The 27307-nt window shown below is 39.5% G+C and overlaps 3 protein-coding genes across 5 annotated transcripts in view; 1 reads left to right on the top strand and 2 right to left on the bottom strand.

Moving 5' to 3' along the window:
- Positions 1-73: 73 nt before the first annotated feature.
- On the bottom strand, positions 74-7534 carry coasy (CoA synthase). Its single transcript, XM_054598853.1, has 10 exons — positions 7447-7534; positions 5050-5808; positions 4718-4932; positions 3887-4018; positions 2780-2969; positions 2530-2594; positions 2366-2450; positions 2024-2121; positions 1610-1756; positions 74-1487 (listed from the first exon to the last, which is right to left on the bottom strand). The coding sequence occupies exons 2-10, from the start codon at positions 5732-5734 to the stop codon at positions 1401-1403; spliced, it is 1704 nt and encodes a 567-aa protein (XP_054454828.1). The 5' UTR covers positions 5735-5808; positions 7447-7534; the 3' UTR covers positions 74-1400.
- A 1796-nt stretch (positions 7535-9330) lies between these two features.
- Positions 9331-14655, bottom strand: zdhhc6 (zinc finger DHHC-type palmitoyltransferase 6). 2 transcript variants are annotated; one of them, XM_054598886.1, is made up of 11 exons: positions 14575-14655; positions 13061-13590; positions 12827-12918; positions 12337-12496; positions 12059-12217; positions 11875-11928; positions 11435-11602; positions 11150-11191; positions 10662-10810; positions 10046-10092; positions 9331-9963 (listed from the first exon to the last, which is right to left on the bottom strand). In XM_054598886.1, the coding sequence occupies exons 2-11, from the start codon at positions 13325-13327 to the stop codon at positions 9863-9865; spliced, it is 1239 nt and encodes a 412-aa protein (XP_054454861.1). In that variant the 5' UTR covers positions 13328-13590; positions 14575-14655; the 3' UTR covers positions 9331-9862. The 2 variants fall into 2 exon arrangements, with proteins under 2 accessions (XP_054454861.1, XP_054454862.1); XM_054598887.1 differs by having other exon boundaries at positions 10662-10807.
- Positions 14656-14877: 222 nt separating this feature from the next.
- Positions 14878-27307, top strand: part of vti1a (vesicle transport through interaction with t-SNAREs 1A) — a 110867-nt gene continuing 98437 nt past the window's right edge. For both annotated transcript variants that reach the window (XM_054598783.1, XM_054598784.1), the window contains exons 1-3: positions 14878-15059; positions 19288-19346; positions 20403-20513. In XM_054598783.1, coding sequence (XP_054454758.1) covers positions 14966-15059; positions 19288-19346; positions 20403-20513 — 264 coding nt within the window. In that variant the 5' untranslated portion in view covers positions 14878-14965. The remainder of the gene's footprint in view (positions 15060-19287; positions 19347-20402; positions 20514-27307) is intronic.

Below are 27307 nucleotides of genomic sequence, written 5' to 3'. Positions count from 1 at the left end.
GTGATTGATTTTGTTTTTCAAATCCAAACCCAAGTTTTATAAATAAACATACAGCACTTCTTTTCATTTTAATCATTAACTGAAAATAAATAGCAAAAATTAAATGCATAAGAAAAAGCAGAGATCACTCATTTCATTTAATGTTACGCCATTTTATTTGATAATTCCACTGAATTTCCAGATGACATGCAAGACAGTGAAATCAAAGATGCTTGAAAGTTCTCACCAACTGTATGACCAAATGTCACTTCACTGGACGATCCTTATAATATGAAAGTATGGGTAAGGCAAAGAAGTAGTATATTTTTCTCATTGTGTAAACATTGGTTAATAATTTCAATGTAGGATAGGACATGAAATTTACCACGAGCTAAACGCATCATGATTTTAGTTTTCACTTTGCTGTACCTTATGGCTTTTTCAGGTATGTCAGACGTGTATATTTGAATATTCAGGTGAGCTCGTTCTTAGATTTCAATTCAAGATTTTAAACAGATTTCCTTTATAGATTAAAGTCTCAAAGATATTAAATATTTTTCACGTCAGCTTGATTCACGTCTTGGATGCATTTTCCTTTATTAGTCAATGTACAGTTTGACTAAGTTAATATTTTTCAGTGCCTAGTGTATTTGAATGTGTCAACTACACTTATAATATTACAAAATATCCTTATCTATTGCACATAATATAAATATAATGTAGGTTGTTTGATGATTTATAATTCCTCATAAGATAATGATAAAGTTTGTTAACATATTCTCCCAACCGTAAAGAGGAACACAACATTTAATTATGGTTTTAACAGCGGTAACTAGTGCAATCTTTCAATATGGTACCTTCCTTTTCCTCTCACCATTAGTTGCTTTTTAGGGTACATTCATGTTAGTTAAACGTAGAGGACAAAAAGAAAAGAGGACAGAACTTGTCAAGTGTCATCAGCTGACTGGCTACCCACAATATTAGACGTGAAATGATCTCGCTGAATGTTGGGCATATCGTTTAAGCAACAGTACCTATTTAAAGGAATGCCATTCACAAACAAATCTCTGGATGAAAACATCTTCAATTCTTATGATTTGATTACATTTTATTTATCCCAAACATGAATTCCAGCATTCCAAAATCATTTTGTTTGGGAAAATTTACAAAGTTCCTCAGCCATCCATTCTTTCAGCATCTTAAAAATATAACTAGTTTAAAAACTTGTGGAAACTCAATTAGGCACTGAGTTTTGGTCAAAGAAGTGAGAGAGCTTGTTGGGCTGCACTGGCACAGAAACCGCTCACTTCTTTCTAAGGCAGCATTTCCTTTAATGGATCAGTCATTTGTGTGCACACACACACACACACACACACACACACGTCCCCAGTCTTGATACATGCTCGTTCTGGACGCACAGGTCACTGCTGAGATGATGTAGTGACCAACACGTGTCCTTCTTGCCTCTGTTGTATTCTCTTCTGAAGGAGATTCCACGCTTTCAGTACCTTCAAAATAAAAGACGGGGAGAATTCTTACAGGAGACATTTTTATTTAATTAACAGAATTAAAATATTTAATGTAATGCTGATGTGTAGACAATATACTAATGGCATGACGAGTGTTTCACCTGTTTCCGAGTGACCTCTGGCTCCCACAGCGTGCTGAGCACTACGTTGGCGTGCGCTAATTGCTGGCTGTTGGACCACTGGCTCCGCAGCCGACGCAGGGCATCTTCTGCGGTCAAACCGTCTCGCTCCGATATCCGTAACACCGCCTGAGAGGGGAGGGGTAACAAGGGTGAGGCAGATGGGTGAGGATAACAAGTTGAGCGTTTATTGTGTTAAAGCCAGTGTGTGTAGAATCCCAAACTCCAGAAGGAAAACTATGGATGACTGCTCTGCATGGTGAGAGCCACAAATACCTTCACCACCAGAAATGTCACAATTTCCGACAAAAACTTTGCACCTCAGGCTCGTCACCTTTACATCGTTACATAACTCCATGTTTGTTGCACTGAGGACTGATAGTACAAACGTATTACCTCCTCCTCAGGGATGACTGTTACCCAGACCTCGTGGACCATGTCTGTCCAGCCGGCCTCCTGAAGAACGGCCGCATCCAACACGCAAACCTGCTTACCTGCAAAAGATCACATGCACATTGTAGAAATCTCTTCTACGACAAAGCGATGGAACAGTTTCTTTATCATTTGGGTATGCATGGATGTGATCAGTACATTGGCCAACAAAGGGAGGAAAAGAGGTGTATGAACACAAAAAACTATTTTATTGCTACACAAGACAGAAAACCCCTTAACACCAACAGCCTATATCCACAAATACTAGGGACTAAAGATTTATATATTTAAAAGATCATACGATACCTTCCTCTCTGGCTTGGCTGATTCTGCTCTTCACCAGAAGTGCGATCTCAGGCCATACAATGTCTGTTAGGGCTTTTAACCGCTCCTGCATGAAAAAAAAATTGGTAAATTGGCCATACACCATACATGGTGTATTGTGACACTATGATAACTTGTCATATTACCTGGTTTCCAAAAACCTTTCTTCCTAATGCACGTCTGTTGATGGTTTTATCTTCGTTCAGAAGATCTAAAAGTGACAAAGAAAAAAAAACTCATTCCTGTACTGCAACACCTGAGATTTCATGCATCATAACATTTAACATTAATATCAAGCCAATGCAAAGATGCATCAAATAACTAGATTTCATAGAGTGTGAGATATCATAAGGAGTTGGATGATGCATCTCTAACCACAGCCAAAGGTTTCCTCACCTGACCCGAACTCTTCGAGCACCCTGTGATGGGCTGCAGTGCCGGGCTGGTACACCTCATGGCCCAGCTTGTCGCAGTCGATCCGGACGGCACCCAAAGCCTCCAGCTGCCTGGCGATGGAGCTCTTCCCACTGCCGCTGCCTCCTGTCAGGCCAATCACGTACGGGAGTGGAGCGAGATGGGATGTGTTCTAGTGCAGAGGAAACAGGAGATGCATGGGCGTGGGGGATACAACCAAATACTGCAGCACTAAACATGAAAGCATCACGAATGAATACTTGGAGGTTATGAGAGGACAATAACACAACCTGCTCCTAAACAGGTCAGGCCTGCTCAGGGATACCCTCGGGCCTCGCTGCAGAGGAGCTCATTGTTTCCGCTGATAACAGTAACAATAGTCTTTCTATCAGGAAGGCCAAACAGAGAGAGCGCATGCAAAACATTTCAGATTTTTCATGGACACAATCTGTTCCACTCCTACCTTTCCAGTAAACCTGCAAAATGATTAACTGGTCTGTCTTTTCCCAACTCACATAATTCTCTGCTTAGTTATTAAAAAAGACGTTGTACTTTGGCATGTACGGGAAAGAAAAGCTGTTAAACATTAAGAAGTTCCTAAAGACAGATCTGTGTGATCGCTACAAAATTATCTCCGTCACTTTTTGTATAAAACACTATTCCTCATCTACTCAAATGCTGAGAGAAACATGTTTTGCTTCAGTGAGTGAGTAACTTTTTTTTTTTTAATGCAAGTTGGAGCATGATTTGGCAATTACTTTTTGGTGACTGGAGGCTGTGCAGAGCTTTTTCAACATTTCAAAAGGAATTTAATTGGCTTTCAACAGGAAAGGAAAGGACTGCTAGAGAACATAAAATCAAATTCAAATTGAATCAGATGTTTTTTTCTTCTTCTTCACAGGCAACTTTAATTGAATGAAAGGTTGCATGATTATGATGTTGTGATGTCCACCTTAAGATAAGTATGATAACATCCCCCTAACAGGTATGACAACCCCTTTAATCAGCTCTAGATATGGACAAAAAAATATATGTATTCTTTTCGTTGTTTTCCACTATTAGAATCCTTTAAAAAAAACAAAGACCTACTTTAGGTGGGGTAAGAAGGGTGCCCAGCAGACGAGAGCGTAGACTGGAGGAGCTGATCTTCTCCTCCTCTGTCTCAGTGTGGTGGGCATCTTTAAGCAACTGGATCTCGTGGAGGATGAGAGGAGGAAGGCCCTGATTTAGGAAGCAGAGAACACAAAACATCAAATATGTGCTCATGTGTACCAAGGCTATGGTCTCCTATATCTGGAAAAACAAGTTCCACTGCTGTCCCAGGATTAAAATGTGCTTTAGAATGTTTTCTAGGCTTTCTTTACACTGCAATTCTTAAAAGTAAAGCTCACTGACTCTCAGAATAGAACCTGAAATGAGAGGAGTTAAGTAATAAATCGTGATGTGTAGAAAGCAAAACAAGATATGTCCTGACATTTAAATAAAATAAAAAGGACAGATCTACATTTAAACACATAAAACATAAAAACAAACATGTAGCGGGAAAAAACTGCAGTAGGTATAAATTATACTGACATCAGCATCATATGTTAAAAGGGCCATCTGTGGCATACAGTTTGATATGTTGGTAAAGAATGCTGCCAAAGAAAAACTTAATTAGGAGCAGAATGTTATATATATTATATTAAAGACATTGCTGCATTTAAATCAGCTGTAAATACACAGTATAATTAATTTTCTTACTTTTCCAGTGTACAATTTATTATGTTTTGAAAAATATTGGCATGGTAAAATGTATGGCTTGTGTCCCAGTCCATTGCAGTACACAATGGACTGGGACACGGTCCAAACAACTGGGAAAAGTCAACGGGAAAGAACAGCGAGAAAGGCGCTACATGTATCCGCAGTTTCCTGACTTACGTTCTCAATGCGTTTCTTGTTGACAGCCTCGCCTCCCCTTCTGGTCTCCTCGCTGACCACAATGCACTGCAGCAAGGGGTCAACCACAGAAACTCCATAGGGGTCATCAAGGGGCACGATCTCCACCTGCAGCGAGGGTTTGACGTCTCGCAGGAACTCCTGTAGTCTCTGGGTCCGCAGAGAGTAGGGCTCAACCAGCTCCTTTAGCATTTTATCTAAAGACGGGAAGAAAAAGATGTTAGTCTAGGGGATGCCTTCTCATCATTAGCCTCAAAAATAGTACATGAACACACACATTCCTAAAATGTAATAACTGAAAATGAACGACTCACTTTTCAGCATTGCTTGATCGCACACACCAATAAGGAACCTCCTGTTGGCTAGCAGGCACGAGATGTTGAGCAGCGTCCTGTGGGCCCCATGGAGCCGGTCGAATGTCCCCCCTACCACCACGTCACTGTAGGACTGCAAGGGTTCTGCCTGCTCTTCAGGCTCTTTCAGCCCTTCCTCCATCTCCTGCATCCTCATCATCTGTGGGTGAAGCAGCTCGGAGGGCAAGCTGGGGCTACATACGTAGCAGTGGCCTGTGTACCTCTGCAGACACTGCTTAACCTGATGGGACTGACCTGGGTCCTGCAGAGGAAAGTCTGTCAGCACCACCTCCGGGCAGTGAGACAGAGATTGTGGTGTAGGGAAGGGGCAGTTTGGGATCGCAGTCCCGCTGCCGGCAGCTGACTGAGAACGAACATTGGTCAGCAAAACACGGACATCCAGGTGCCCGCATACGTCAGCTGCGTTGCTGTAAAGGCGGGAAATGACCGTAGACAGGTCCACTACTGGTGGAATGAAAACAGGTCGAGGCTGGCTCCCACTTCCCAGGTTCAGCCCGGGGTGGAGGTGGACGTACAGTGTGCGCTCCACGAGCTGAGCAGCTGAGCTGAGCACTGGAGCGATGCGTAAGGGGAGGGTGTGGAGAGGAGACGTCAGCACAAGGATGCCCGTGCTGAACATGGACATGTTACTGGCTGATATCACAGGGAAACGCAGTCGTCACAGTATCCGCCGGGACACTGTTATAGAGCGGGTCAACACTGGAAGGGATGGAAAGTGCAAGTCAAAAACAGTAGCACATGAGGCTGTGATTTTAAAAATGTTTAGTTCTGGATTACATTAGAACCAGAATGCAATGCTAACTACACACTTTTCGAGCGGTGGTGGCAGTGGTTTCTTTGCTGTTGTGGTTTTGCAACATTGCTAAAATAATATAAAGCAATGATTCCCAACGAGTTCTGTTGGCTCTGTGATCTGCAGCTCCAGCTTCTATCTCTTTAAACGTTTTTTCGCAGATGTATCAGTTTGACATCCTGGATATATTCACAAACACATATTGTAGACCCTCCTGTGTGCTTCTCTCTGAAATCGCTTTCTCGTTTTCCAAAGAAGTAGATACGTATTGAGAGTGCAGTTAGTGACAGTGTGGGCTAAATGGTAGCTTTGACAGCTTGATGGGTGTGGCAGCGGGGGCGTGGCTTTAACTTAAACTTTATTACAATCGTCATATACACCCATCTTATGCATTTAAGAGCAGTGGGCTGCTGTAAAGCATATCACGAACTAGTAACGTTAGTTAAATACAGCCGGATTCAAAATCATCAGTTGATCGGTTGAGTAAAGCAGAATTAGTCGATATATGATGTATGTACAAAAAGTTTGGGAACCTCTGATATTGAGAAAATACTTATTGCTTGACATGCAAAGACATTTGTTTTTAATTAAATACAGACTACACCATTAAGAGACCGGCACAGGACATGACAGGGAAAGAGAAGACAAAACTGGATCAGCTACAACGTTTGATAGACTTTTAAAAAAAGTTATAAGATACATATTGTTCATTGCTTATGAGAGTAATAATTAGAATAAAAATGTTTTATCTAATTATTACTAATGACTTGCTAGGGGTATTATAAACACCGTTTCCATAGTTGTTGTCTTTTCTAGCACCCTGACTTTATGACTGCTGCATCACTATTTGCATGCTTACAATCCATTGTTGCAGTGTCTCTGTGAGCCCTGTGGTATGTTTTCTTTGTGTGTTGGATTATGTGAAGGGAATGATTTACCAGTTTTAACAATAGCTCTCTTATTAAAAAAAAACCTCCGCTGATGTTGCAATTCCTTCATTACACTGTAACAAGCCAACACTTCCCAGCAGTTTAACCCTGGGCAAATGTGGGAATATATATGTTGTCCTTCCACAAAGCCACAGCTTATTCCTGCAGAGGGGAAGTAGCTTCACACATGTGCATTCAAATTCCATGAAATTCAGCAGCAGGAAAATGATAATTAAGTGAATACAGGAAAACCACTGCTTTTTAATTATCACTACAAGGAAACTGACCATAAACAGGAGCATTGCTATTGGTGGCCCTGTCAGGAAATTGACCAATCAAATATGAGCCTTAACATACTGTGTATAAGAAGAGATATAAGCTAAAAGTTGATAAATGTTCAGCCACTAGGACTTCTTGCTGTCTAGTTAGCATTTTATCTTTGTCCAAACAGTTGACAGAGAAGTGCACATGTGACGTTCAAAGTCATGGCTAGCTCAGAGCTAGCTAGTTAGCCACATAGTAGTCCCATCACATTGCCTGTTTATAATGCAATAAAATTAATTTGTAAAGTGATCTTGCAGGATAAAAACAAAATGCATGTAGACTTGTACATACAGCTACTGAATAACTCGTGTTCCTGGTAATCTTCCACCAAGAGCTGTCTTGTTTAGTCCACTCCTGTAAGCACAGCCCACCGCTGAAAGTCAATCACACCACATGAACCAAGCAGGGTTGGATTGTCACGTGATATTCTACATGCAACCTGATTGGTTGAGTGGAAACGCTAGGAAGTCTGGGACATGTAGTCATTTAGCTGCTTAACAGGGAGAAGGTATTTGGATACATTCTCCTGCAGCTCTCAGAATTGTGTCTTTATTTAGTGTATTAGCAGTTGAATGATCAATGCAAAAATAATAACACTTAAAGCAGTGACATTTAAAACTGCCTTAATATAAAGCAATACATTTATAAGATAAGATAAGATGTCATGACAATAATAACATGACAATAAAAACCTGTGCAATACATTACACATTACACTGTGCAATAATAGTTAAAAAAGTTAAAATAGTTTTTTTCTGTCTGTAAATATAATATTTTTTTTTATTGCTTATTTATAATACTTGTTTTTATTTTATTTTCATTTTTTATTTTTTATCTTGTCTTCTACTATGTCTCTTGTGTGCACTTTACTCTACGCTGCTGTAAGCCTGCAAATTTCCCCGCTGCGGGACTAATAAAGGATTATCTTATTTTATCTTATCTTATTTTAAGATAAGATAAGATAAGATAATCCTGTATTAGTCCCGCAGCAGGATTACAGCAGCATAGATATAGTGCAAACAAGGTACATAGTAGAAAAAACAAACAAGTATTTTAAATAAGTAAGTAGGAAAAATAAAAATCCACAATAACTAAAAAATAAATCTTATAAATACAGACAGAATAATTATAGTTATAGTATTGCACAGTGAATTTGTATTGGCACAGTGTATCTGTATTTAGTGTTTTGTTTTGTGGTCTACTTGGATGGCAGACAGAGCTGGTTTTATTTACAGATTAATCAGATAGAACACAGTAACAGGCAAATAAAACAAATGAAATATATAAATAACTAAGTCTGGTGACGAAAGTGTATTTTTAAGGTCATACACACTCACACAAAGGTTTTTCACTTAAACAACGTACAAACTGGCCTTTTTTTCTGATGTTGCGCCGGTTTAAATGGACAACTTACACTTTCATCATTTTCATCGGTACGCCAGTCTTTGTTCAGCTCCAGCCAACTCCATCCTGAGCAGAAAAGGTCCAATCAAAAACACCTGTGTGGGCCGACAAAGCCTTTGAGAAGTGATGTCTAAGAGGATTCTAGACTCAGAAAACCTCTCTCCTACAGACGGGTTGTTCCAAAGCAAAGCATTCAGCTTCAGAAAAAACTTCAAATTCCTTTTTGAGGTCCTCAGGCTGTGTGCTGTAAATGTATATGACATGTATGTATGTGTATGTAGTATGCAATCACCACATCAACTTGAATTAAACATGATTGACTTGCCTGACGTTAGACAGGTGCTATTACATAAATTGCAATTTTCCAACAAATAAAAAAAGAGATTAAAAACAAGCAATTGTGTAAAAGGAGTTTAAGGTTAAGATTCATTTAGGAACCCTTTCTGATTGCACCTACACATGGTTAGTGGAAGCTTAATAGGGGATCCTAAGATAGTTGAATTAACATTTTCTTTGAATTGTTTTATATAGTACAATGCTGAAGTAACACCCAGTTTTTAATCAGTGTAAACCTGAAAATGTAAGGACATGGAATAACATTAAAATTAGCTAGATAAATACAAAAGCATCCTATAGTCGTGTGGAACACTAACAATTAAATCAATGCCAAATTACTGTTTTAAATTAAGCTTGAGGCAATTAAATTAATATTCATTAAAACATGAGAATTTATAGTAATCACAAGGATAGAGACAAACAACGACTCTTGCGGAAGATTATTTTAATTTTCAATTCATAGTTTGAGGCGAACCATTTTTACAAAAATAATAAAGAGAAATTAAGTGTTATCTCCATACTGTAGAAAGAGTTGCATGAAGAATCCCGGGGTTAGCTGGGCAGAGGCGTTGCATAATTAGCAAAAACAGACCACAACACAAGTAAAAACGACAGATTCAAGTAAAAAGTCATGTAATCACAATGAAGTCACATTAAAGCCTGGTGGCAATTCTTGGAAATTAAGACTGTTGCTGGGTTTCACTTTTGGTCAGAGGAGTCAAACTGAAGCCATGGGACCAGTCCCTCTCATGAACTCTGTCGTCCTCTTCAAGACATTAATCAGCAGAAAGGTGTTCAGTAAGCCTTGGTGAACTATGTTGTCTTTAAAAAATTCAAGTTAGTATGAAATTCTTGATGATGAGCCTACAGCTTCAGGCATGACATCGTCAGTGGATGTACGTTTATGAACACGGACAAACACTTTTTGTTCAGTTTAACTCCCCTGCTCTACATAAAGCCAAGTATATTAGTTTGCTTTCTTATCGCTGGTGCTATCGCTGGCAGCTGTGTCATAATGGCACTTCTCCACACATCGCCTCGGAAACCATCCCCTTACACGTTCTCCCCCTGGAGACCAAAACAGAAAGATAGGATCTGTTACACACTTGTTTCGATGAATTAAAAAACTTAATTCGAACCACAATCTCACCTCTCATATGCTCCTCATTCAAAACTTTGTCTCCATACATCCACCATCTAGAGAAAAAGAAATACTTTAATTCGGGGAATTCTAATGAACAATACAAATGATGGTTATTCAAAATAAATCCTTAACTGGATGCCCAAACATCCAGACTTCTAGACCAGGGGTTTTCAAAGTCTGAGTGGACAAACTTAGTCCCCCTTTAGTTTACATGCTTAGTTTCACTCAATTCCTGGATTTGCATGGGATCATGATTATTTTGTTTGATAGACCCTCAACAATTGAGCCAAGATGGCCTAATATTGCTGTTTGATGTAACTTCAGACTACAGCAAATGCATAAAAAAGGTATTTTCTAAAGCATTCATTGGTTTCTGACTCTGGAGTCGTGGACAAAACAGTAAAATTCCTCCCAAACTTTCTCATTAACCAATTTAATGAGAAAACAAACATTTAGCCTATTTGATGGGATCTTCATTTGATAACTAATGTAATAATGATAGTTACTTTTTTTTTTTCCAATACCATTCCCCCTGGAAAGGCCTGCCTCCCACTTTGAAAACCACTGTTCTAGATCAACAACCATGATGTTTGTAGTTTTTGTTCAGCCTGAATGAACTCACTTGGTGCCACGAGTGGCCAGGATGGTGTCCCCCTTGTTGAGGGGGATCCTGGGCTCCTCTGTGCAGGGGGTTCTGAAAAAGGTTTGGAGACCTTTGCTCAGAGGGCAGCACGCTCCGTTATAGTCCTCCACTGCCTGGTACTGGACCTGCTAGGCGAGGCATACAACATATCTGGTTATTCTACAGCTCTGACCAAAACCTGAATTCAGACGTGATACAGGTGTGTGTTTATAATCATGTCATGGTCCTAAATCTGAATGCATTTAAACATCTGACAACATTTCTGACAATCTGCATTACATTTGAGTGTTTTTTTAAGTACAGCTAAAAGCCTTTATTGCATGAAGACAAAAGTATTAAATCTCACAAACTTTTCCCTGAGGTCACACACATCCTAGCTGGCCCAGCCTAAATCCTACTCGGGTGACTGTGCTACGTGTAAGTCAACACCACATTGATGTCACGAGACGGATCTGACAGGTACTTACACTTCTCACTCGTTTATCCGCTTTCTGCTTCAGTTGCTCAATCTGTTTAAAGAGGAACAAGACAATTGACGTCCCTATTGGTCAACACTGAAACTACCATGCAACAGGAAAAGCACTGTAGCAGGAAAAGTATCAAGAGCAGGATTTACAATACCCACTGACTAAACTGCCTTTAAACATTCTACAAATTAAAGATAATTTATCACTCAACATACAGATAAGAACAGTATCAGAATCATTGAATGCATTACCAAATTACCAGACTCAATGACAAACTGAACCTACAGTTAAGGTGTGCTGGTGACACTTGGGATGGACTGGCCATTCAGTGCCAACACCCTTGGGCGTCCCTGACCAAGTGAAGACTTGCTTGAAGTTCAGCCAGCGGGTGCCGAGGTCGTAAGGGAAGGTGAACTCCTCCCCTGTTTGGTAGTGCTGTATTCTGTCTTTGGCCTAGTGGATGACACAGAGAATGGTTGTGTGCGTATGTGTTAATGGGATTGTGTGGGCGGGGTGGTGTCAAGTTTCATTAGTCAGGCCGCTATATTGTGCGAAATATGATCCTGGAACGTGTGTGAATTAGTCATAAAGTGACAGCACTTTAAAGCACTTTGACAATGAAGTGTTAAAAACATGTTACTTATAAATCCCTTAATATTGTGTGGATAACAAAATGATCACAAAATTTCATCACAAAACAAAGAAATCAAAGAAGACATCCTGACCTTTTCCTCGATCCAGGACTCGATCGAGGTCTTATTTCGAAGGATGACTTTCATCTGGAAAGGACAGATTATTTCAATTGAATAAATGCTAGTCTTTGAATTGTTAATGCTGAAATGGCAACGTTAAATATCCAACAAAGCCAACAGCTTGTGTAAATTGTTAACCTAAATGAAAAAAACCTACCTGTATAAAGAAAAGCATGCCAACGGCAATAGTGGTGCCCAGTGCCAAGCCTAAGGCAAAGAGTGTGGCAGCAAAGGCGGGCACACTGAACGGCATGAGGGGCTGGAATTGACGCACAGCGCTCATATCAATCTTCACTGTGCTCCAACCAAATGATATCTGCAGTGAGTAAAAACAAAATAGCTTGACATGTGTTAACAAAAGTATCAAATGCTAAAAGTTGTAGTGGTAATAGGCCGTCTGAAAGCATGGTGTAGTGGGGAAAGGGGACTACTGACCCTCTCATATAGCTGTGTGTACATGGTCATAATGAAGATGATGGCAGCGTGCGAGCAGCCCATAGGAGCCAGCAGCAGGAAGCTGGTGAAGTAGGCGTGGTTCAGGTGGCCGCAGCAGTTGTTGATCCAGGGGCAATGGTGGTCCATTTTCATCACGCACCTGGGGGAGGGGAGGCAGAGGAGGAATATCAGGGAAATTGACTGGTTGTTTGTGATGACAAAGAGTGACAGCTTCTTTAAAAATAGAGTTTACTCTATTTAACATCACATACATCACATAATAGAGCATGTGATGTGTCTCTGTGCAGCCTACGAAGTGCTGAACAGAGATCTTACAGCACTGCATGGGCAAGCCACGACAAGCCACGTACATGTTCAAGCCAGCTCCATCTTGGTGTGCCAGAAATAATAAGAAGTAGAGCTGTCTTTGTGCGCTTTTATTTTCTTTAAGTCCATCTCACACAGATGACGGGCAACATACTGTAGCTACCTGTTACACTTGCGACAATGGTGGGACCTGGGGGCCTTGTACCCTTGGCAAACTCTGCAGTACTGTAGGTACTGGGTATCCTGTTGAGCCTCCTGTTTCGGGATAAACAAATCAGTTAATTTTCTGTGGTTACATCTTTCCTATGATTAAAGGATTTACCATCTTCATGCTATTTACATGAACAAACACCAACGATAAATGTCATAAGCCTTTATCCTTATTGAGAATCCTTACTGGTTTCCAGCCAAGAGGAATGTATCCAGGTCCCACAAACATAGCATTGAAGTAGTTGTAGAGGATGAGGACAGTCCAGTTGAGGAGCATAATGAAGTTGATGCTTCCTCCTGTAGTGTCTAGCGGCCAGTACCAAATAATGGAGTCCAGAATTGCCATGGTGGAGCATATAGCAATGACAGACAGGGCTATGATTGGACCCCAGTGGCACAATCTTCGAACCTCATGGAGGTTCTGAAATGTCACAAAAGTTGACAGGAAATTCATCTTTAAGCCACAAGGTAAGTCAGAGTAGTTTGGTTGAGTTCCTGAAATGTAGTGTTTCTTTATCCCTCAGCTATTTTGCAAAGTCAGCGGTGCAGATGATGCACATATTATTTTTTCTCGTCTTCTGAGTACCCAGCAACTGGCCTGGTCTTGGGTCACTGGGGCTCTCCGCGTCCCATTGTTTCTTGCCCTGGCAAAGAGCAGCATCCTCTCCTGCCAATCTTCGGAGCACCTTATCCTTGTGACAGACTCAAATTCCCCATCTGAAAGAAAGAGAGACATTTTTTTTTTAACTACAGTACCAGTCAAAAGTTTGGACACACCTTCTCATTCAATGTTTTTTTTTTTAAATTTTAATTTCATTTTTTTTCCTACATTGTAGATTAATATTGAAGACATCCAAACTATGAAGGAACACATATGGAATTATGTGGTAAACAAACAAATGCTCAACAAACCAGAATATGTTTTATATTTTACATTCTTCAAAGTAGTTGAATGAGAAGGTGTGTCCACACGTTTGACTGGTACTGTATCAATCTATCTATCTATCTATCTATCTATCTATCTATCTATCTATCTATCTATCTATCTATCTATCTATCATCCATCTATCTATCTATCCATCCATCCATCCATATATATCTATCTATCCATCCATCTATCTATCCATCCATCCATCAGGTTGTCAGTTTTCTGTAAAGAGAGGGTTTTTGTTTTTTTCCAACTATGTGGTCATTGTTGTGGTGCTGCTGAGCTGTAATCTGACATTTCCAATACTTTCTCTAATCTCATTGACATAAACGAGAATATTTCTCCCTCCAAGTAATATTTTAACAGTAACTCACCCCCTATTGTAAAAACGTAATTGTAGATAACTAAAGATATCTTTAACAGGTATCTTATTAGCTCTACAGACTCCTGGTGTTTCCTCATTAAGTCTCCGGGTTCACTGCGACCAAACTAATCAACTTCTTCTGACATTCGCATCCAAAAACCCTTTGCATTACAGCACTTAGTTATATGCATTCACCACTTTGTTAAAAACATATGAAACAAAAACATTGGTTTCCGGTTTTGCAGCAGAGCTAACAGCAGCTAGCCTGTTAGCTTGTTAGCCAGCTTGACAAGACAACGTGGACACACGGAGGATATTGTATCCTACAGATGTAACGAATGCTTAGGGGTACACGTATATTCACATTCTGTATAAAGGGAGAGACAAACTGTCACTTTAAATTACCAACCTGGCCACTTCCTTGGTTTTTTATTTCCCTTCAATTTCTCCTGTGTACAGAGCGGAACCTTTCTCGCGGTGTCCCAGAAACTATTCCCCCCTCAACCCCTTGTGGACATTATTAAAAGCACAGAAATTGTCACACAACCATCAAATAATTTAGAAAAAAATATTTTAGGATTATCTATTCATGCTTGGTGAAATTAAACCCGATTTATATTCTATATTCACTCGTTTATTTATTTTTCAGTGTCGGTCAAATAAAAAATAAAGTCCTGTTCCTTGCCGGACATGTTATAGCGTGACTCACGGAAGAGGCTCCATCCGGGACTTGTTGTTGTTATCCTGAGCTAACGCTACCTGTCAACCACAAGACACCTGTTTTAACCCCAAACGTCACAATGTCTTCAGACTTTGAGTCCTACGAGCAGGACTTTGGGACACTTACAGCAGAAGTAACTAACAAAATTGGCCGAATCCCCAAACTAAGTGGAGGTAAGACAGTTAAAACGTAGTTAAATAGATTAGCTGGACATGCTATCAGCTAGCTGGCTATCACAGCTGAGGAGGCTAGCTGGTGTAGCCTTCAGTACTTGTGTTATTTCATCAATTTAGCATATTGTCTGCGTGTAAAAGGTTGATCATATTGATTGTGTGAAAGGAGGAATCACGTGTTGCTGGTTGGCTTAATGGCTTGCTGTGTCTTTAATGGTTTAAAACCATTATGAAAAGTGTAACACTGGGTTTAGAGGCAAATGCAATGAATGAATGAATGTCTTGGTTGTGTTACAAGGTCAGCAACTGGTCAGTAAGTGATATCACCCAATTTTAATGATGAAAACATTTTTTTTTTTGTTGTTTTTTCATGAATGGACATGACTGGGGAACTGAGTTTTGAATCACCATGACAACACAGCAGCTGTCTTTGTTTCATGACACATTACATTACAGTCATTTAGCAGACGCTTTTATCCAAAGCGACTTACAGTCAGTACTTACATATCATTCAGTAGTATATTACATATCATTCACCCATTCACACACTGATGACAGGCTACCATGCAAGGTGCCACCATCAGACTCTAACTAACATTCATGCATCATCCAGTCCACACCGATGGCAAGCCTTCGGGAGCAACTTGGGGTTAAGTGTCTTGCCCAAGGACACATCGACTGCCGAAGCTGGGTATCGAACCACCAACTCTCTGATTGGAGAACTACCTTGCTCTCCACTACGCCATAGCCGCTAAACACTAAAAGACACTAAAAACCTGTGCAATACAAATACACTGTGCAATTATAGTTGTAATAGTTTTCTGTCTGTATATATAATATTTCAGTTATTGTGGATTCTTTACTGTTTTTATTGCTTATTTATAATACTTGTTTTTTTTATTTTTTATCTTGTTTTTCTTTTACTATGTCTCTTGTTTGCACTATAACCTATGCTGCTATAATCCTGTAAATTTCCCCGCTGCGGGACTAATAAAGGATTATCTTATTTTATGCACCAGAATGGAACTGACATTGATGACAACATACGCAAACATAGGCTGCTGAACGCTGTCTCTCGTCCTATAACAAAAGGTCAGGCGTGTGTCAGGATGTCAGACAGAATTGGTCACGATAAATTGTAAATAAGGTGATTGAGTCTTTCCATGTGTTATTCTTTTTGCAAAGGACCGCCCCTTACAGAATAGATGATAGAGTAAGTTACTTACAACCCTTACGACTGTGCCTGCGTCTGAACCTTTGATAGAAGGCGGATTGATAAATGACATTACTGAACTCTATGTCAGCAAAATGACCATTCAGTGTTTTAATGCGGTTCAAGCCCCCCCAAAAATTCTCCTTTTTTGTTGGATTGCTTCAAAAGAAGATGTTTTTCATGTATTATCTAAATGGATTACACATATGCAGCCATTTAGGTTCTGTTGTCACATGACAAAGGCTAAGAAACAGCATGATCTCTCCGAAACATCATTTTTCTTACTGGCTGTCCCAAATATTTCAGATGGTATATTATTTGCTTTTTTGAAAAAAACAAAACATTTTCATTACCAAGGCGACCAATATCTTGTGTAGTAGCTTTTATTGGCAACTTTATGTTACAAGGTAGATTAAGACAATTAACAGGATACAACATACATCAGAGGGAATCAATCTGTGTTGAGTCCCACACAGAATGTTTTCTTTTATTGTATAGTTTATTTTTTGGTTATCTCTCTAATATTTAGGTCACAAATGATAATAAAAGAGTGTTACAGACGAGCAGTTGATTGTAGCATGGTAAGTTCATGATACAGTAATACAGAGTGCACAGAATTCCTTTCCTCAATTAAAATGTGTCTCAAAGTGGAGCTGATGCACCTGTTTAACCGACCTGTTATATTTATGTTATATTTTCAACGTTGTTCCTGTTGTCCTGAAACTTTATTATTGATTAGATTCCATTGTTGGACATTCATCATGCTGTCATGGCATATTTTTACCCAGGCATTTTATTCTCACATTCAAATGCGCGGCATGTTTTTTTTAAATAAGATTAACTGTACAAAGCCAAGATATGATAAATATCAAGCATACCATAGATATTATATAATAAACTACTGTAAATGTATGCAGTGGCCCTGGCTAAAATGTATTGTACCTAACTGACTACTGCATGTAGTTTGATGTCAGTTTTGACTGCTAAAATCTCCAATCCAACCCCTACTTGGAACAGTTATCTCAGACTTGCTCATTGGTTTTTCAAAGGGCCCGGCCTCTCACAAAACCTTGCCCAACTGAATATGTTTGGTCTGGAATTGGCATCTTTGCAGTCCATTCCACAGTTTAATTCCACATTGCGTCCTCTCGCCATCTGTTGACTGTGTCAGAGTAAGCCCATATGAATATGCACAAAGCCAAGAAACGCATTAGAGCCATACATGCTTGTTCAATGTCTTCTGCCATCAACAGCAGCTTAATTTCAATTCCCTTCCGTCTCATTAAGGGGTTTCTTCTTTCCTTTCTAAAGATCCTCTGGCTCTTCCTCCCGAAGTGGCGGAATTTTTTGTCGTGGTTTGACAGCCCTCTATTTAATACATTAATATAACTCCAGACAACAGGCTTTTGTCATGGCTGTTGTTGTATCTCTGCATTTCACATGTGCACAATTGCTGATAATGGCCAGGGCGTGTGGAGAGAATGCCCTTAACGGTCTTCATTCATGTAACAACCAAATGATGAATGTGTATTTGCCTATGTATTTGTTACAATCCCTCAAAACCTAAGGTTCAAGGACTATTTGAATAAGAATATAATGAAATGTTAGGCCTTGTACCATGAAACATTAATGCCATTATTTCACCTTTGAGTGTTTATGGAAAGAAATTCCCTGTCATTCATTGCAAATCCAAAATATTTATTTATTTATATACTTGCCAAGCTTCTTCTTTGTTTTTGCTTCCTCCTGTGTACGAAACTTCTCATCCGTAAACATCCATATATATTTCACAGTGCTCCAGGGGTTAAGCAAGCTCCTTCTCACCATTCAGCCTCTGGCTGTTTACTGTTTAGGTTGTGAGGCTGGACACAGGTTTTAAAAATGAATTTGAAGACTGGCAAAAGTGGATGTTGGCCCGTGGTGCCTGAGAAAGGAAGATTTTGACTCAAATATTTTTGACCAACAACTAATTGCCTTGTGATCTTCTCTCCATCTAAAATGGAGTTCATTTAAAAGAAATACCTGAAATGAATATTGCAGGTTTTCAGGTTGCCGGTGTGATCCCTGGTCTCTACAGTTTACATTGTCAAAGTGTCCTTGAGCAAGACACTGAACCCTAAATTGAAGACAGTCATAATTTACTGGTAACGGAGCCATCGCTCATGTTATTAGTAACATCTCTGCTCTTCCTACTACAAGTCAGAATGTCTGTTGTGAAAAATGCCTATCCTTATGATTCGAAGCAAGCAACTGAGAGTTAGTAACCTGTAAACATTTGATATTTCTTTCTTGATATATGGCTGTACCGATGACATGGTTATTAATCCGACTATACCTGAAATTAAGTTATCCAAATAAATGTTTTCATTTATTAAAAAATTTGGGTCAATTTTTTTTTCTTCTTTTTTTCTATCCATTAAGATATGTTGTGTTAATGATGCTTGATCGCTGAACTACCGGACCAGACTTCTACATTTCATGTGGTTGGCTCTCATGGCAAAGCTCTAATTTCAGAACAAAGACCGGCTCTTATACGAGCAGAAATTAAACTGGAAGTGTTGCTGCCTTAAATAACGACGGGATGCACTGTGGTTTACGTGCTTCTTTGGAACCTTTGCAAGTCGTAATGAGTTTCAATGGGTAATGTGGAAGAGCAGCCACGGGGTGAGGTGCAGAACGGTGCGTTAGTCATTCTGAGTGGGACTCATACTTCTGGCAAGTGAGCAAAGCTGACACCTCCCTTCCCTTTGAGTTGGCACGAGGTGTCTCACTGCTCCTCAACAGAAACCAACAAAGGCCTCATAGACGCCAATAAGTAAGAGACATCAAATGTTGGCTCGTCGTGTAGAGAGAATGTGTAAATATATCTTCAAATGTGTCCTCGTGTGTTGTTTTCTCCCAGTCTTTCTTTCGCTCTCCCCCTCTCTTCCCCCGTTGCGGGGGAGTTAGGTTGTTGTCATGAAGCGCTGTTCTTCTGTCGGCTGATCAATATGTTTCTGTTTTTTTCTCTTTCAGAGGAGAAGACACAGCTGGTTCTAAATGTCGACAAACAGCTTGAAGAAGTCAGAGAGTTGGTACGTCTTTGATCAGTAATTTTCTCCTCTTCCCATTTCCTAAATAATGAATTTGTGGAAAGAGGGAGGGGACAATTTTCACTGGCACCAGACAACAGCACCTGTATTATCCTGGTGGTGACATGACATGCAGACACACACACACACACACACACACACACACACACACACACACACACACACACACACACACACACACACACACACACACACACACACACACACACACACACACACACGTGCTTCACATGGCGGAAAGGAGGCTTCCTCCTCACATGATTACTTTCCAGTAATATTCTTTTAAGTGACACCCCTATGACACATTTCAAGCCATTATCTTGAGGTGGGAGTCTTCATGTTGCTGTTTAAAAATGAGTAAAGTCACCTGACAGAGACAAATTGTTGTTGCAGTTGTCTTGTTATGTCACAGTGATTAGTTTCCCTCTGAATCCGCCACAGAGAGACCTGTCTCGCCACGCGTCAAATGTACTTTTACTTCATTCACAGTGACATCGTTGGGCCTGTGCACGTCGCCCAAATGAAGGGGCGCTCATATTTGATTGTGTATTTATTTACGGAACAGCCTCCTACTCCGCAACTTTTATCAAAGCTGAGTGACGCGAGCAGGAGGCATGTTTCTTGTTACAATCAGCATGGAACATATTCAAGTTAATGCCGCTGAAGTTTCTCATTTCAGAAAGTTTAATATTTTTAGAGTTGTCACAATTTTCTATTTTGAGCAGGTTTTTGTCATAGACTGTGAAGGCTAACATTTCGAGAGACTTGGAAATGCAACATTAACAGAAATGCATTGACGGTAAGAGAATGATCATTAGAGGAGAGGAAGGCCTCGATTTAAGCATCTGTTCAAGAGGCTTATTAAAAATATAAGAAAAGTGCACATTTCACCAGGATGTACCTCAACATTATAATGTAATCTGGATCAGAATGAGCTCTCAAATTTGTGATGTGTTATATTCCGAGTTATTTTTTAGATGTGAAACGTAAAATGAAGTGTTTGTTAAATGAACTGAATTAACTGTTTTGTGGTTTCAGCTGGAGCAGATGGACCTGGAGGTGCGGGAGATCCCCATCCAGAGCCGAGCCATGTACAACAGCAGACTGAAGAGCTACAAGCAGGAGATAGAGAAGCTCGAGAAAGACTTTGTAAGTACTTTAACACCTTCTTAAATCTTTCGTAATGGTTAATTGAATATTATAAATAGAAAAGCACATCATCAGCATTTAGAAAATACTTTTTTTAAAATGTCACTTTCGCAAAGTGCATCTGTACGGAAACATACTATACATGTATATGACATACTGTATATATATATATATGTATTTTAAGTTGTCACCTTCTCAAATCACCTGTGGTTTACATGCACATCCAATGTTTGCTCGCTCAACCGAACTCCCTCTCTTTCTCTCTCACACACAAACAGTCCTACGCTGAAGCTCAGTGGTGCATCCACCGAGGTTAACTCAGAGTTCCTGTTTGAACTTTCAAGTGATGCCTATTGAGAACAGGTTGTGTGTGTGTGTGTGTTTGTGTTGATGCTGCAGAATCTGGCCTTGTTTAGTAATTCATAAATCACTGTATGTCTTGACTTGATCTGGGGCCTCTGTCAAAGCATAATAAACAGGTCCATTGCTTTTAGTCCACACTGTTGGCTACCAACATTGCTCAAGGATTTCACTGCATCAATATTGCGATAGAAATCGGCATGATATAATTTCAATGCTTTCTCGTATTCATTATACTTTTTGTTGCTCTTCCTATTATCCATAAGTTGCCTAAGTGTCTTTAGTTCATCGTTTGTCTTTACCTTGCAAAAATATGTATCTATAATGATATCTTCATATTTTCTGTTGTCTGTTATTGTTTTCTGTTGTCAGTTTTGTTGTGCCGGTGCTCACAACACGATAATAAACCCGTAGTGTAAATACAACTGACCTTGAGCCCGAGAGCTGACGAGTTCTTAATGTGATGTGAAATAGATCCACAATAAATACTCAAGGCTGAACTTGGATAGTTGAGGCATTTCACTAAGTTGTTTATGTGGTTCCGATGAAGTATTGTTACCTTTTTTTGGGGGGGGAAATAATCGACAAACTTTTCTCAAAACCTTGAAATGAATTGAAGGCGTAGCTTTCTGCTCAAAGACGAAGAACTTGCATAGAGTATTTATTGTTGGGTAGCTAAGTCCTTGAGGGAAAGGATTTCAGGAAATAATGATACAAAACTTTAGTACACAACTTTAGAGTGCTGGTCTTCAAAGTAAAGTGTCATTTTTTTGTTACAAAATAAATTAAAGTTGTGAGAATCACATCTAAACTAAATGTAATTATCAATGGAAAAACTGGATGTTTTGAATGATTTTTATAAATGTTATGTAAAAATAATTATGACAGAAGTCTCATTCGTATCTTAGCATGTAATATCTTATACTATGGTCACCGACAAAAATAAAAATCTGGATTAGAACCTGCTTATTGTTAACATTAAACATTATCTCAAACATCTGCTTGATACCTCATATGATTTATCACAATATAATATATATATATATATATATATAAAAAATATAACATTTTCCCCAAATTCATCACTGTAAACATACATAAACAATCCATTTGGATGGAGATATCATGTGCTAGTGATCTGTGAGAACACCACAGAGATGTGCTCAATGAGATCACAGGAGGAGATCTCCGTGCCAAGACAGTTTACTTTCCTCGCCACAGGCATTTAATTGGCTGATGATTAATCTTTAACTTTTCTTCTCCCCGCACTTACCATGCTTAATCATCAAGCAGTTAACGCCTGCTGGGGCTGATATTGGTGAAAATTTTTCATTACTTGCATTTGTATGCCTGTCTTAGGGGGCTCATGGGGGGAAATTTGTTTTCTTTCACCACGGAGAAAGTAAGCATTTTATCCATCCACTTTATAAAATGTAACATGATTACTTCTAAATTCTTTACTTCTTCACTGCATACTTATGTATCAAGGCCCACGACTCTGAAATACAAGCAGAAAGGTAGCATTTAGTCCTAGTGGATAAAGAATAAAAGAATATTGCTCTGCTTGTAACTGACTTCGCAGTCATTTTCATTTCTCCACCTCTGTGTGTGGCGTGGTCCGATCAGTGTGCATTTAAACCAGGATCACCCTCCTCACACAGTAACATCTAGTATATCTGGTCTCCCGTAAATCTGATGCAAGTGTTCAGGGGCCAGGAACTTCAGCCCCCTCAGATGTTCCTCAGATGTGCCAAATGCTATAGCCGAGCTCAGCCTCTCGCTTCCTGCAGGCCTAGGGAGGACATGACACTCGGCTCGCAAAAGGCGTCGAGTGGAAAAAAGGCAATCTCCTTTTCTTTTTAATGTAAAAAGCTCCGGCTTTGTTGTGCTTTCCGTGGATATCAAGGCCTTTTGCACTCCCTCACTACCTAATCTCCCCCCCAACCCCACCCCCTGCTGGTCTCCCACGGGTGTCTCCCCCCTTAACCTGCTCTCTCATCCTCCCATTCACCCCGTGGTTTTGAAGTCTTCCTACCACCGGTGTGCCAGCTTGAGACCTCATTCGTGCTCCTTTCCAGACAGGGCCCGAGTCGACCCCGGTAACCCAGCCATTTCATCCAGGAAGACAACTTATCAAACGGGCATCCCAAAGGTGTTTATATGAGCCGTGGCTTTGTTGGCTTGGTTGACAGCTTCATTGCGATAATAGCGGGGACAGTGGGGGGTCTTGAAAGGTGCTGGGTCGTGACAAACAGGCAACGCAGCACCTAAAGGGGATGCCAGCCTGACCCAAAAAAAAAAAAAAAAAAAGACAAATTAAGAGTGTGAAAAAAAAAAAAGAACAATGAAAATCCTATTTGATTGAGTTGGCTCATCCTGGTCAAGGGGAAGCAGGATGGCGTGGCTCTTAGCGGTGGCTTTGATCAGGCAAAGAAGAGTTAAGCTTAATTTAATGAAATCTATCGGGTAAACAGAGCCACCATCCTCAAAGGGCCGCACTTGGTCCGTCCCAGTAGGGAAGGTGGGGTGTCTACAGACCTCCGCTGTGTCTCACAAAACACAATTCACTTTTGAGGATGTGACTCAAACGATGTACTATGCTAATTGTAAATGTGTGACGTCTCTGACATGGGCATAATGAGGTGTCAGCCGTAAGCTGTCACAAAGCAATATTGGCTCGGAGAGTTGGAGGTAATTTTGTCAGTCCTGGAAACTGTTGTCAGGACACACTGCTTTTTTAAAAAAAAAATTTTATATCAAAGCCCTTCCTTTCTTGCCATTTTCAAAGGTGTCCCATGTTGTATTGTTAGGTCTGTGCTTGAATATGTTAAATAAATAGCTAAAATGTTTGTCAAAAACAGATTTCTGTGAACCTACAGTTCACATTTTGTCTAAATGTATTTTAGAGCTCATGAGGTCATCGATGTAGCAGGATTCAAACCGGCTGTGTCCAACCTTTCAGCTTGTGAAGTTCATTTTTCTTAAGAAACATTGGCCACATATATAAGGTGAATCTCTAAATTCACTCCACAATAGTTACAAGCACATCAAAGCTATACGTTTGAGCACTCTTGAATACTTCTTAAAGGTTATCTAGTGAATCTGCTTCATATTTTTTTCTATACTTATTTCAGGGTTTTAAAGGGTCTTTTTATAGTATGTTACTTTTACTTTGAGGCATCAGCATACCTCCCACTTGCACAAGCTGCTGTGGTTGTTCATCCCTTTTTGCAGCAGATGGCGGTGTTGCTCTAAGAATTTTCCTCTACTGAAGGACAATATTGGGCACATTTACCAATTACTTTGCCTTTCTCATGTATGAGTGGACTTGCTATGATAAGTCATTCCACTTATTACTATGCCTGACTTCTTCCTTTATGCTTTGTAAGAGAGATTGAAAATAATGTTACCAGAAATGTCCTTGTGGTGAAAGCCCATCTAATACAAAGTGCATTATAGTAATCTAACTTTATATAATTTCTTTAGTTTGACTCTGCCCAGTCAAGCTCTGAAAGTTAATTATGTAAGCACAATTTGAATGAAATAGTGCTTACATTTTTTCAAATGATATTGTAAACAATTCATACTGTAACTCCCCCATTTCCTCTCCCAATTAATCTTTCTGACATGAGTTGTTGCTGCTCATATGTCCCCTCCCTAAGTTGTGTTTAAGGTGGTGAATGAAATTTTTCCTTTATTTTGTTTTCAATAGCAAAAACACTTCTGCTCCAAATGTGAGAGGCTTTGTGTCCGAGGATCCTTGACTCTGATTCAGGTTAATTGGTAGTCATTGAATATCTTATAATATTGTTCAATACTTCACATTTTGCCGTCATTAAGTGGATACGGGTGTCAGTAATGGTCAAGGCAGTTTTGTTAATGCAGTGAGAGTCGCTGGGTGTTTCTTTAGCGCAATGAGGCAGGATTCCTTTAGTTGGATCAACTGCAATTTTGGCTGAATAGGAAGCTATTTATTTAGTCATAATATGCTGTATACTAACTCATCAAGTATCACTAATGTGTCATTCATTATCAAGCATCTTTTGAAATGCATATCACTAACCAGTATTTATATGAGGTATGCAAAGTCTTTATGTGTAAAACACGATGTGGTTAACTTTCTGTCACCTGGAGGTTTGAATTCACTATGGAATGGTTTTCTTCTGTTCATTCCTATCTTTTTTGTATGACATTATGGCTATTGAAATAGTTGATGTTTGTGTTTTCTGATATTATATACTTTATCCAGCTGTCACAGCCATACATCTATCCCTTCCAAATTTCTGATTCTCTTCTGTCACAGTCACGGTCAAGTGTGATGTCTGGACGGCCCTTTCTTCAATTAGAAAACCTTTAGATGGAATGCCTCCTTATGTCTGCCCACGGAGATAATTAATGCATTTCCAAAGAGTCATCCAACCTTGAAATACTGAACACTTTATTTGCCAGGTACACAGATGTGAATGGAATGAACAAGCTGTTGGTGCGTTTTGTTTTCTGTGTACCTGGTTATACGAGTTTCATAGTTATGAGTGACCTTATAGAGATGATTTAGCTTTCAATTGGGACAAACATCGAGCGCTGTATTTAATGAATTGGTGCATTTAAGAACAACTTTCAAAGGAGGAGAAGTTATTTAATACTATTTAGATCAGTTTCTTTATTGAATTGCATGTGTGTCAAATGTGAATATGCTCTCAAACAAACTCACGGTTTCTATTTGGTCCCCTAGTATCAGAATAAATTGACTTTTTGTAGAAGAACCAATGAATGACTCTTGACTTTACCACACAGAGCTCAGGCTGCATCTTTCAGTTTTCAGTGAGAACACTATCAGAAGTTTTCCATAAGCCTCTTTTCCTGTTTCCAAACCCCAGAGCTATTTGTTGCCTCTGCCTCTGAAGGTCATCCTCGATCTGTTCATCATTTGCAACGAATTAACATCTTTGCAGGGTTCTGGAAATGCCATAGAAAGTATAGGGTATTGTCTCTATGTGCATGCTTTCTGTTCTAGGTTGGAGTCTAGTGTGTGTGTCTAGTTATTTACTCCTCACTCAAAGCATACTAATACCTTGTTCCGTCAAATATAACCAAATAGATGAAGATGAGGCTGCTCTTCATTTAGTTACTGTATGAATGTTTATGTTTAAAAAAAAAAAGAAAAAGTAATAAATCGTCATGGACAATTCAAGGTTGTGGAGGCAATCCAACTTCATGGCTGATAGAAGCCATAAACTCATTATGTTTGGCACAAATGAGGAAAGTAAAAGTTTGCAATGTCATGTACCAGAAAGTTGTGTATTTGTTTGAAGAAGCTCCATAAATCAATGCTATTTTTTAAAACCCCATTCCGATAATTATGTTGAAATTTAGGTTTTGATGGTAGATTTTAGGACCACTGTACTTCCCACACTCGAGGCACACTAGTCGTGTTAAATAAATTAGCATTGTTGTAATCCGTCATGAAGGGCTCTGGTTTTGCCCCCTGTCCTCGTTATGGTGACTCCTTCCAAGCAGACAACATGACAGACCAACATTAGTTGGATGTTAGACACTTTAAATCGCCTTAGGTTGCCTTGGCTTACTTGCTCTTATTAAACCCAGAGGAGCGAAGGCAGATTGACTCTTTTCATGGTTTGTTGCTTAACAACCCATCAATGACACCACATTCTAATCACTCCTAACTAGTTTTAAAAGGACTCCGCCAATTGACAGGGATTTTTCCCTACATATTTTCTCTGAGTGCAGATTTAAGATGTAAACAAATAGATCTTCTTCTTCTACTTATGAATTATGGCTTTCATTTGGAAGTTGTTGTGCACAGTATGTCTTCCTCAAGCCCCTTTGTGGATTTGTGGCATTGGAGGCTTTCCCCATGTCCTCTTTATGGACACGTAGATGGGATTCATTTGTGGATTAGCCTTTTGTTGAAACCATTTTTTTTTTCACGGGGCTTGATGGTGTAATGGCAGCAGTGGGTCAAATCTGGGTTGAAGGACAGTATCACAATAAGGACAAAAGGGATATGTTGTCCAGAAGTGCCGTGTTCTTGTTTCTTTACCAGAAAAATGATAAGTGAGTCACAAACCAGAATGTGACCATATGGATGAGTATTGCCATTATTTTTGTTACTTTTTTGTGATGAAAACATACGTATTGCATATCAATAAACCATTTGTATTGATGGTTAATTGACATGTCTTTTAAGCTGAAAGCAGAGTCCGGGTGGTCACTCCATAACTGGACTAGCACGACAATGCCATCAATCACATTGATTGCTGTTAAGCATAAATAGGGATATACAACAACCTTTAACTCAATTTTCCACTGCTGCTATAAAAGTGTATTCTCAATTTAACAATTGAGAGTGGTTATTCCTATTGTTAATGACCAATCGAAGAATAATAGAGACTACAGCCATGCTGGAAAAGCAC

This window comes from Anoplopoma fimbria, chromosome 5 (genome assembly GCF_027596085.1).
Source record: "Anoplopoma fimbria isolate UVic2021 breed Golden Eagle Sablefish chromosome 5, Afim_UVic_2022, whole genome shotgun sequence".
Taxonomy (NCBI): Eukaryota; Metazoa; Chordata; class Actinopteri; order Perciformes; family Anoplopomatidae; genus Anoplopoma; species Anoplopoma fimbria.
Note: the sequence above shows the minus strand (reverse complement) of the source record. Positions and strands in the feature narration are given on the sequence as shown.

Bases quoted from the DNA above. Each gene is read 5' to 3' on its own strand.
- zdhhc6 (XM_054598886.1), bottom strand. From the start codon at position 13,327: ATGAATTTCCTGTCAACTTTTGTGACATTTCAGAACCTCCATGAGGTT. The intron at 11,929-12,058 runs GTAGGTTTTTTT...TGTCCTTTCCAG, and splicing joins GCATGCTTTTCTTTATACAG to ATGAAAGTCATCCTTCGAAA. The intron at 10,093-10,661 runs GTGAGTTCATTC...CTTTTTCTCTAG, and splicing joins CTGGCCACTCGTGGCACCAA to ATGGTGGATGTATGGAGACA.
- coasy (XM_054598853.1), bottom strand. From the start codon at position 5,734: ATGTCCATGTTCAGCACGGGCATCCTTGTGCTGACGTCTCCTCTCCAC. The intron at 2,595-2,779 runs GTGAGGAAACCT...TGTCACTTTTAG, and splicing joins GCTCGAAGAGTTCGGGTCAG to ATCTTCTGAACGAAGATAAA. The intron at 1,488-1,609 runs GTGAAACACTCG...TTTATTTTGAAG, and splicing joins CAGAGGTCACTCGGAAACAG to GTACTGAAAGCGTGGAATCT.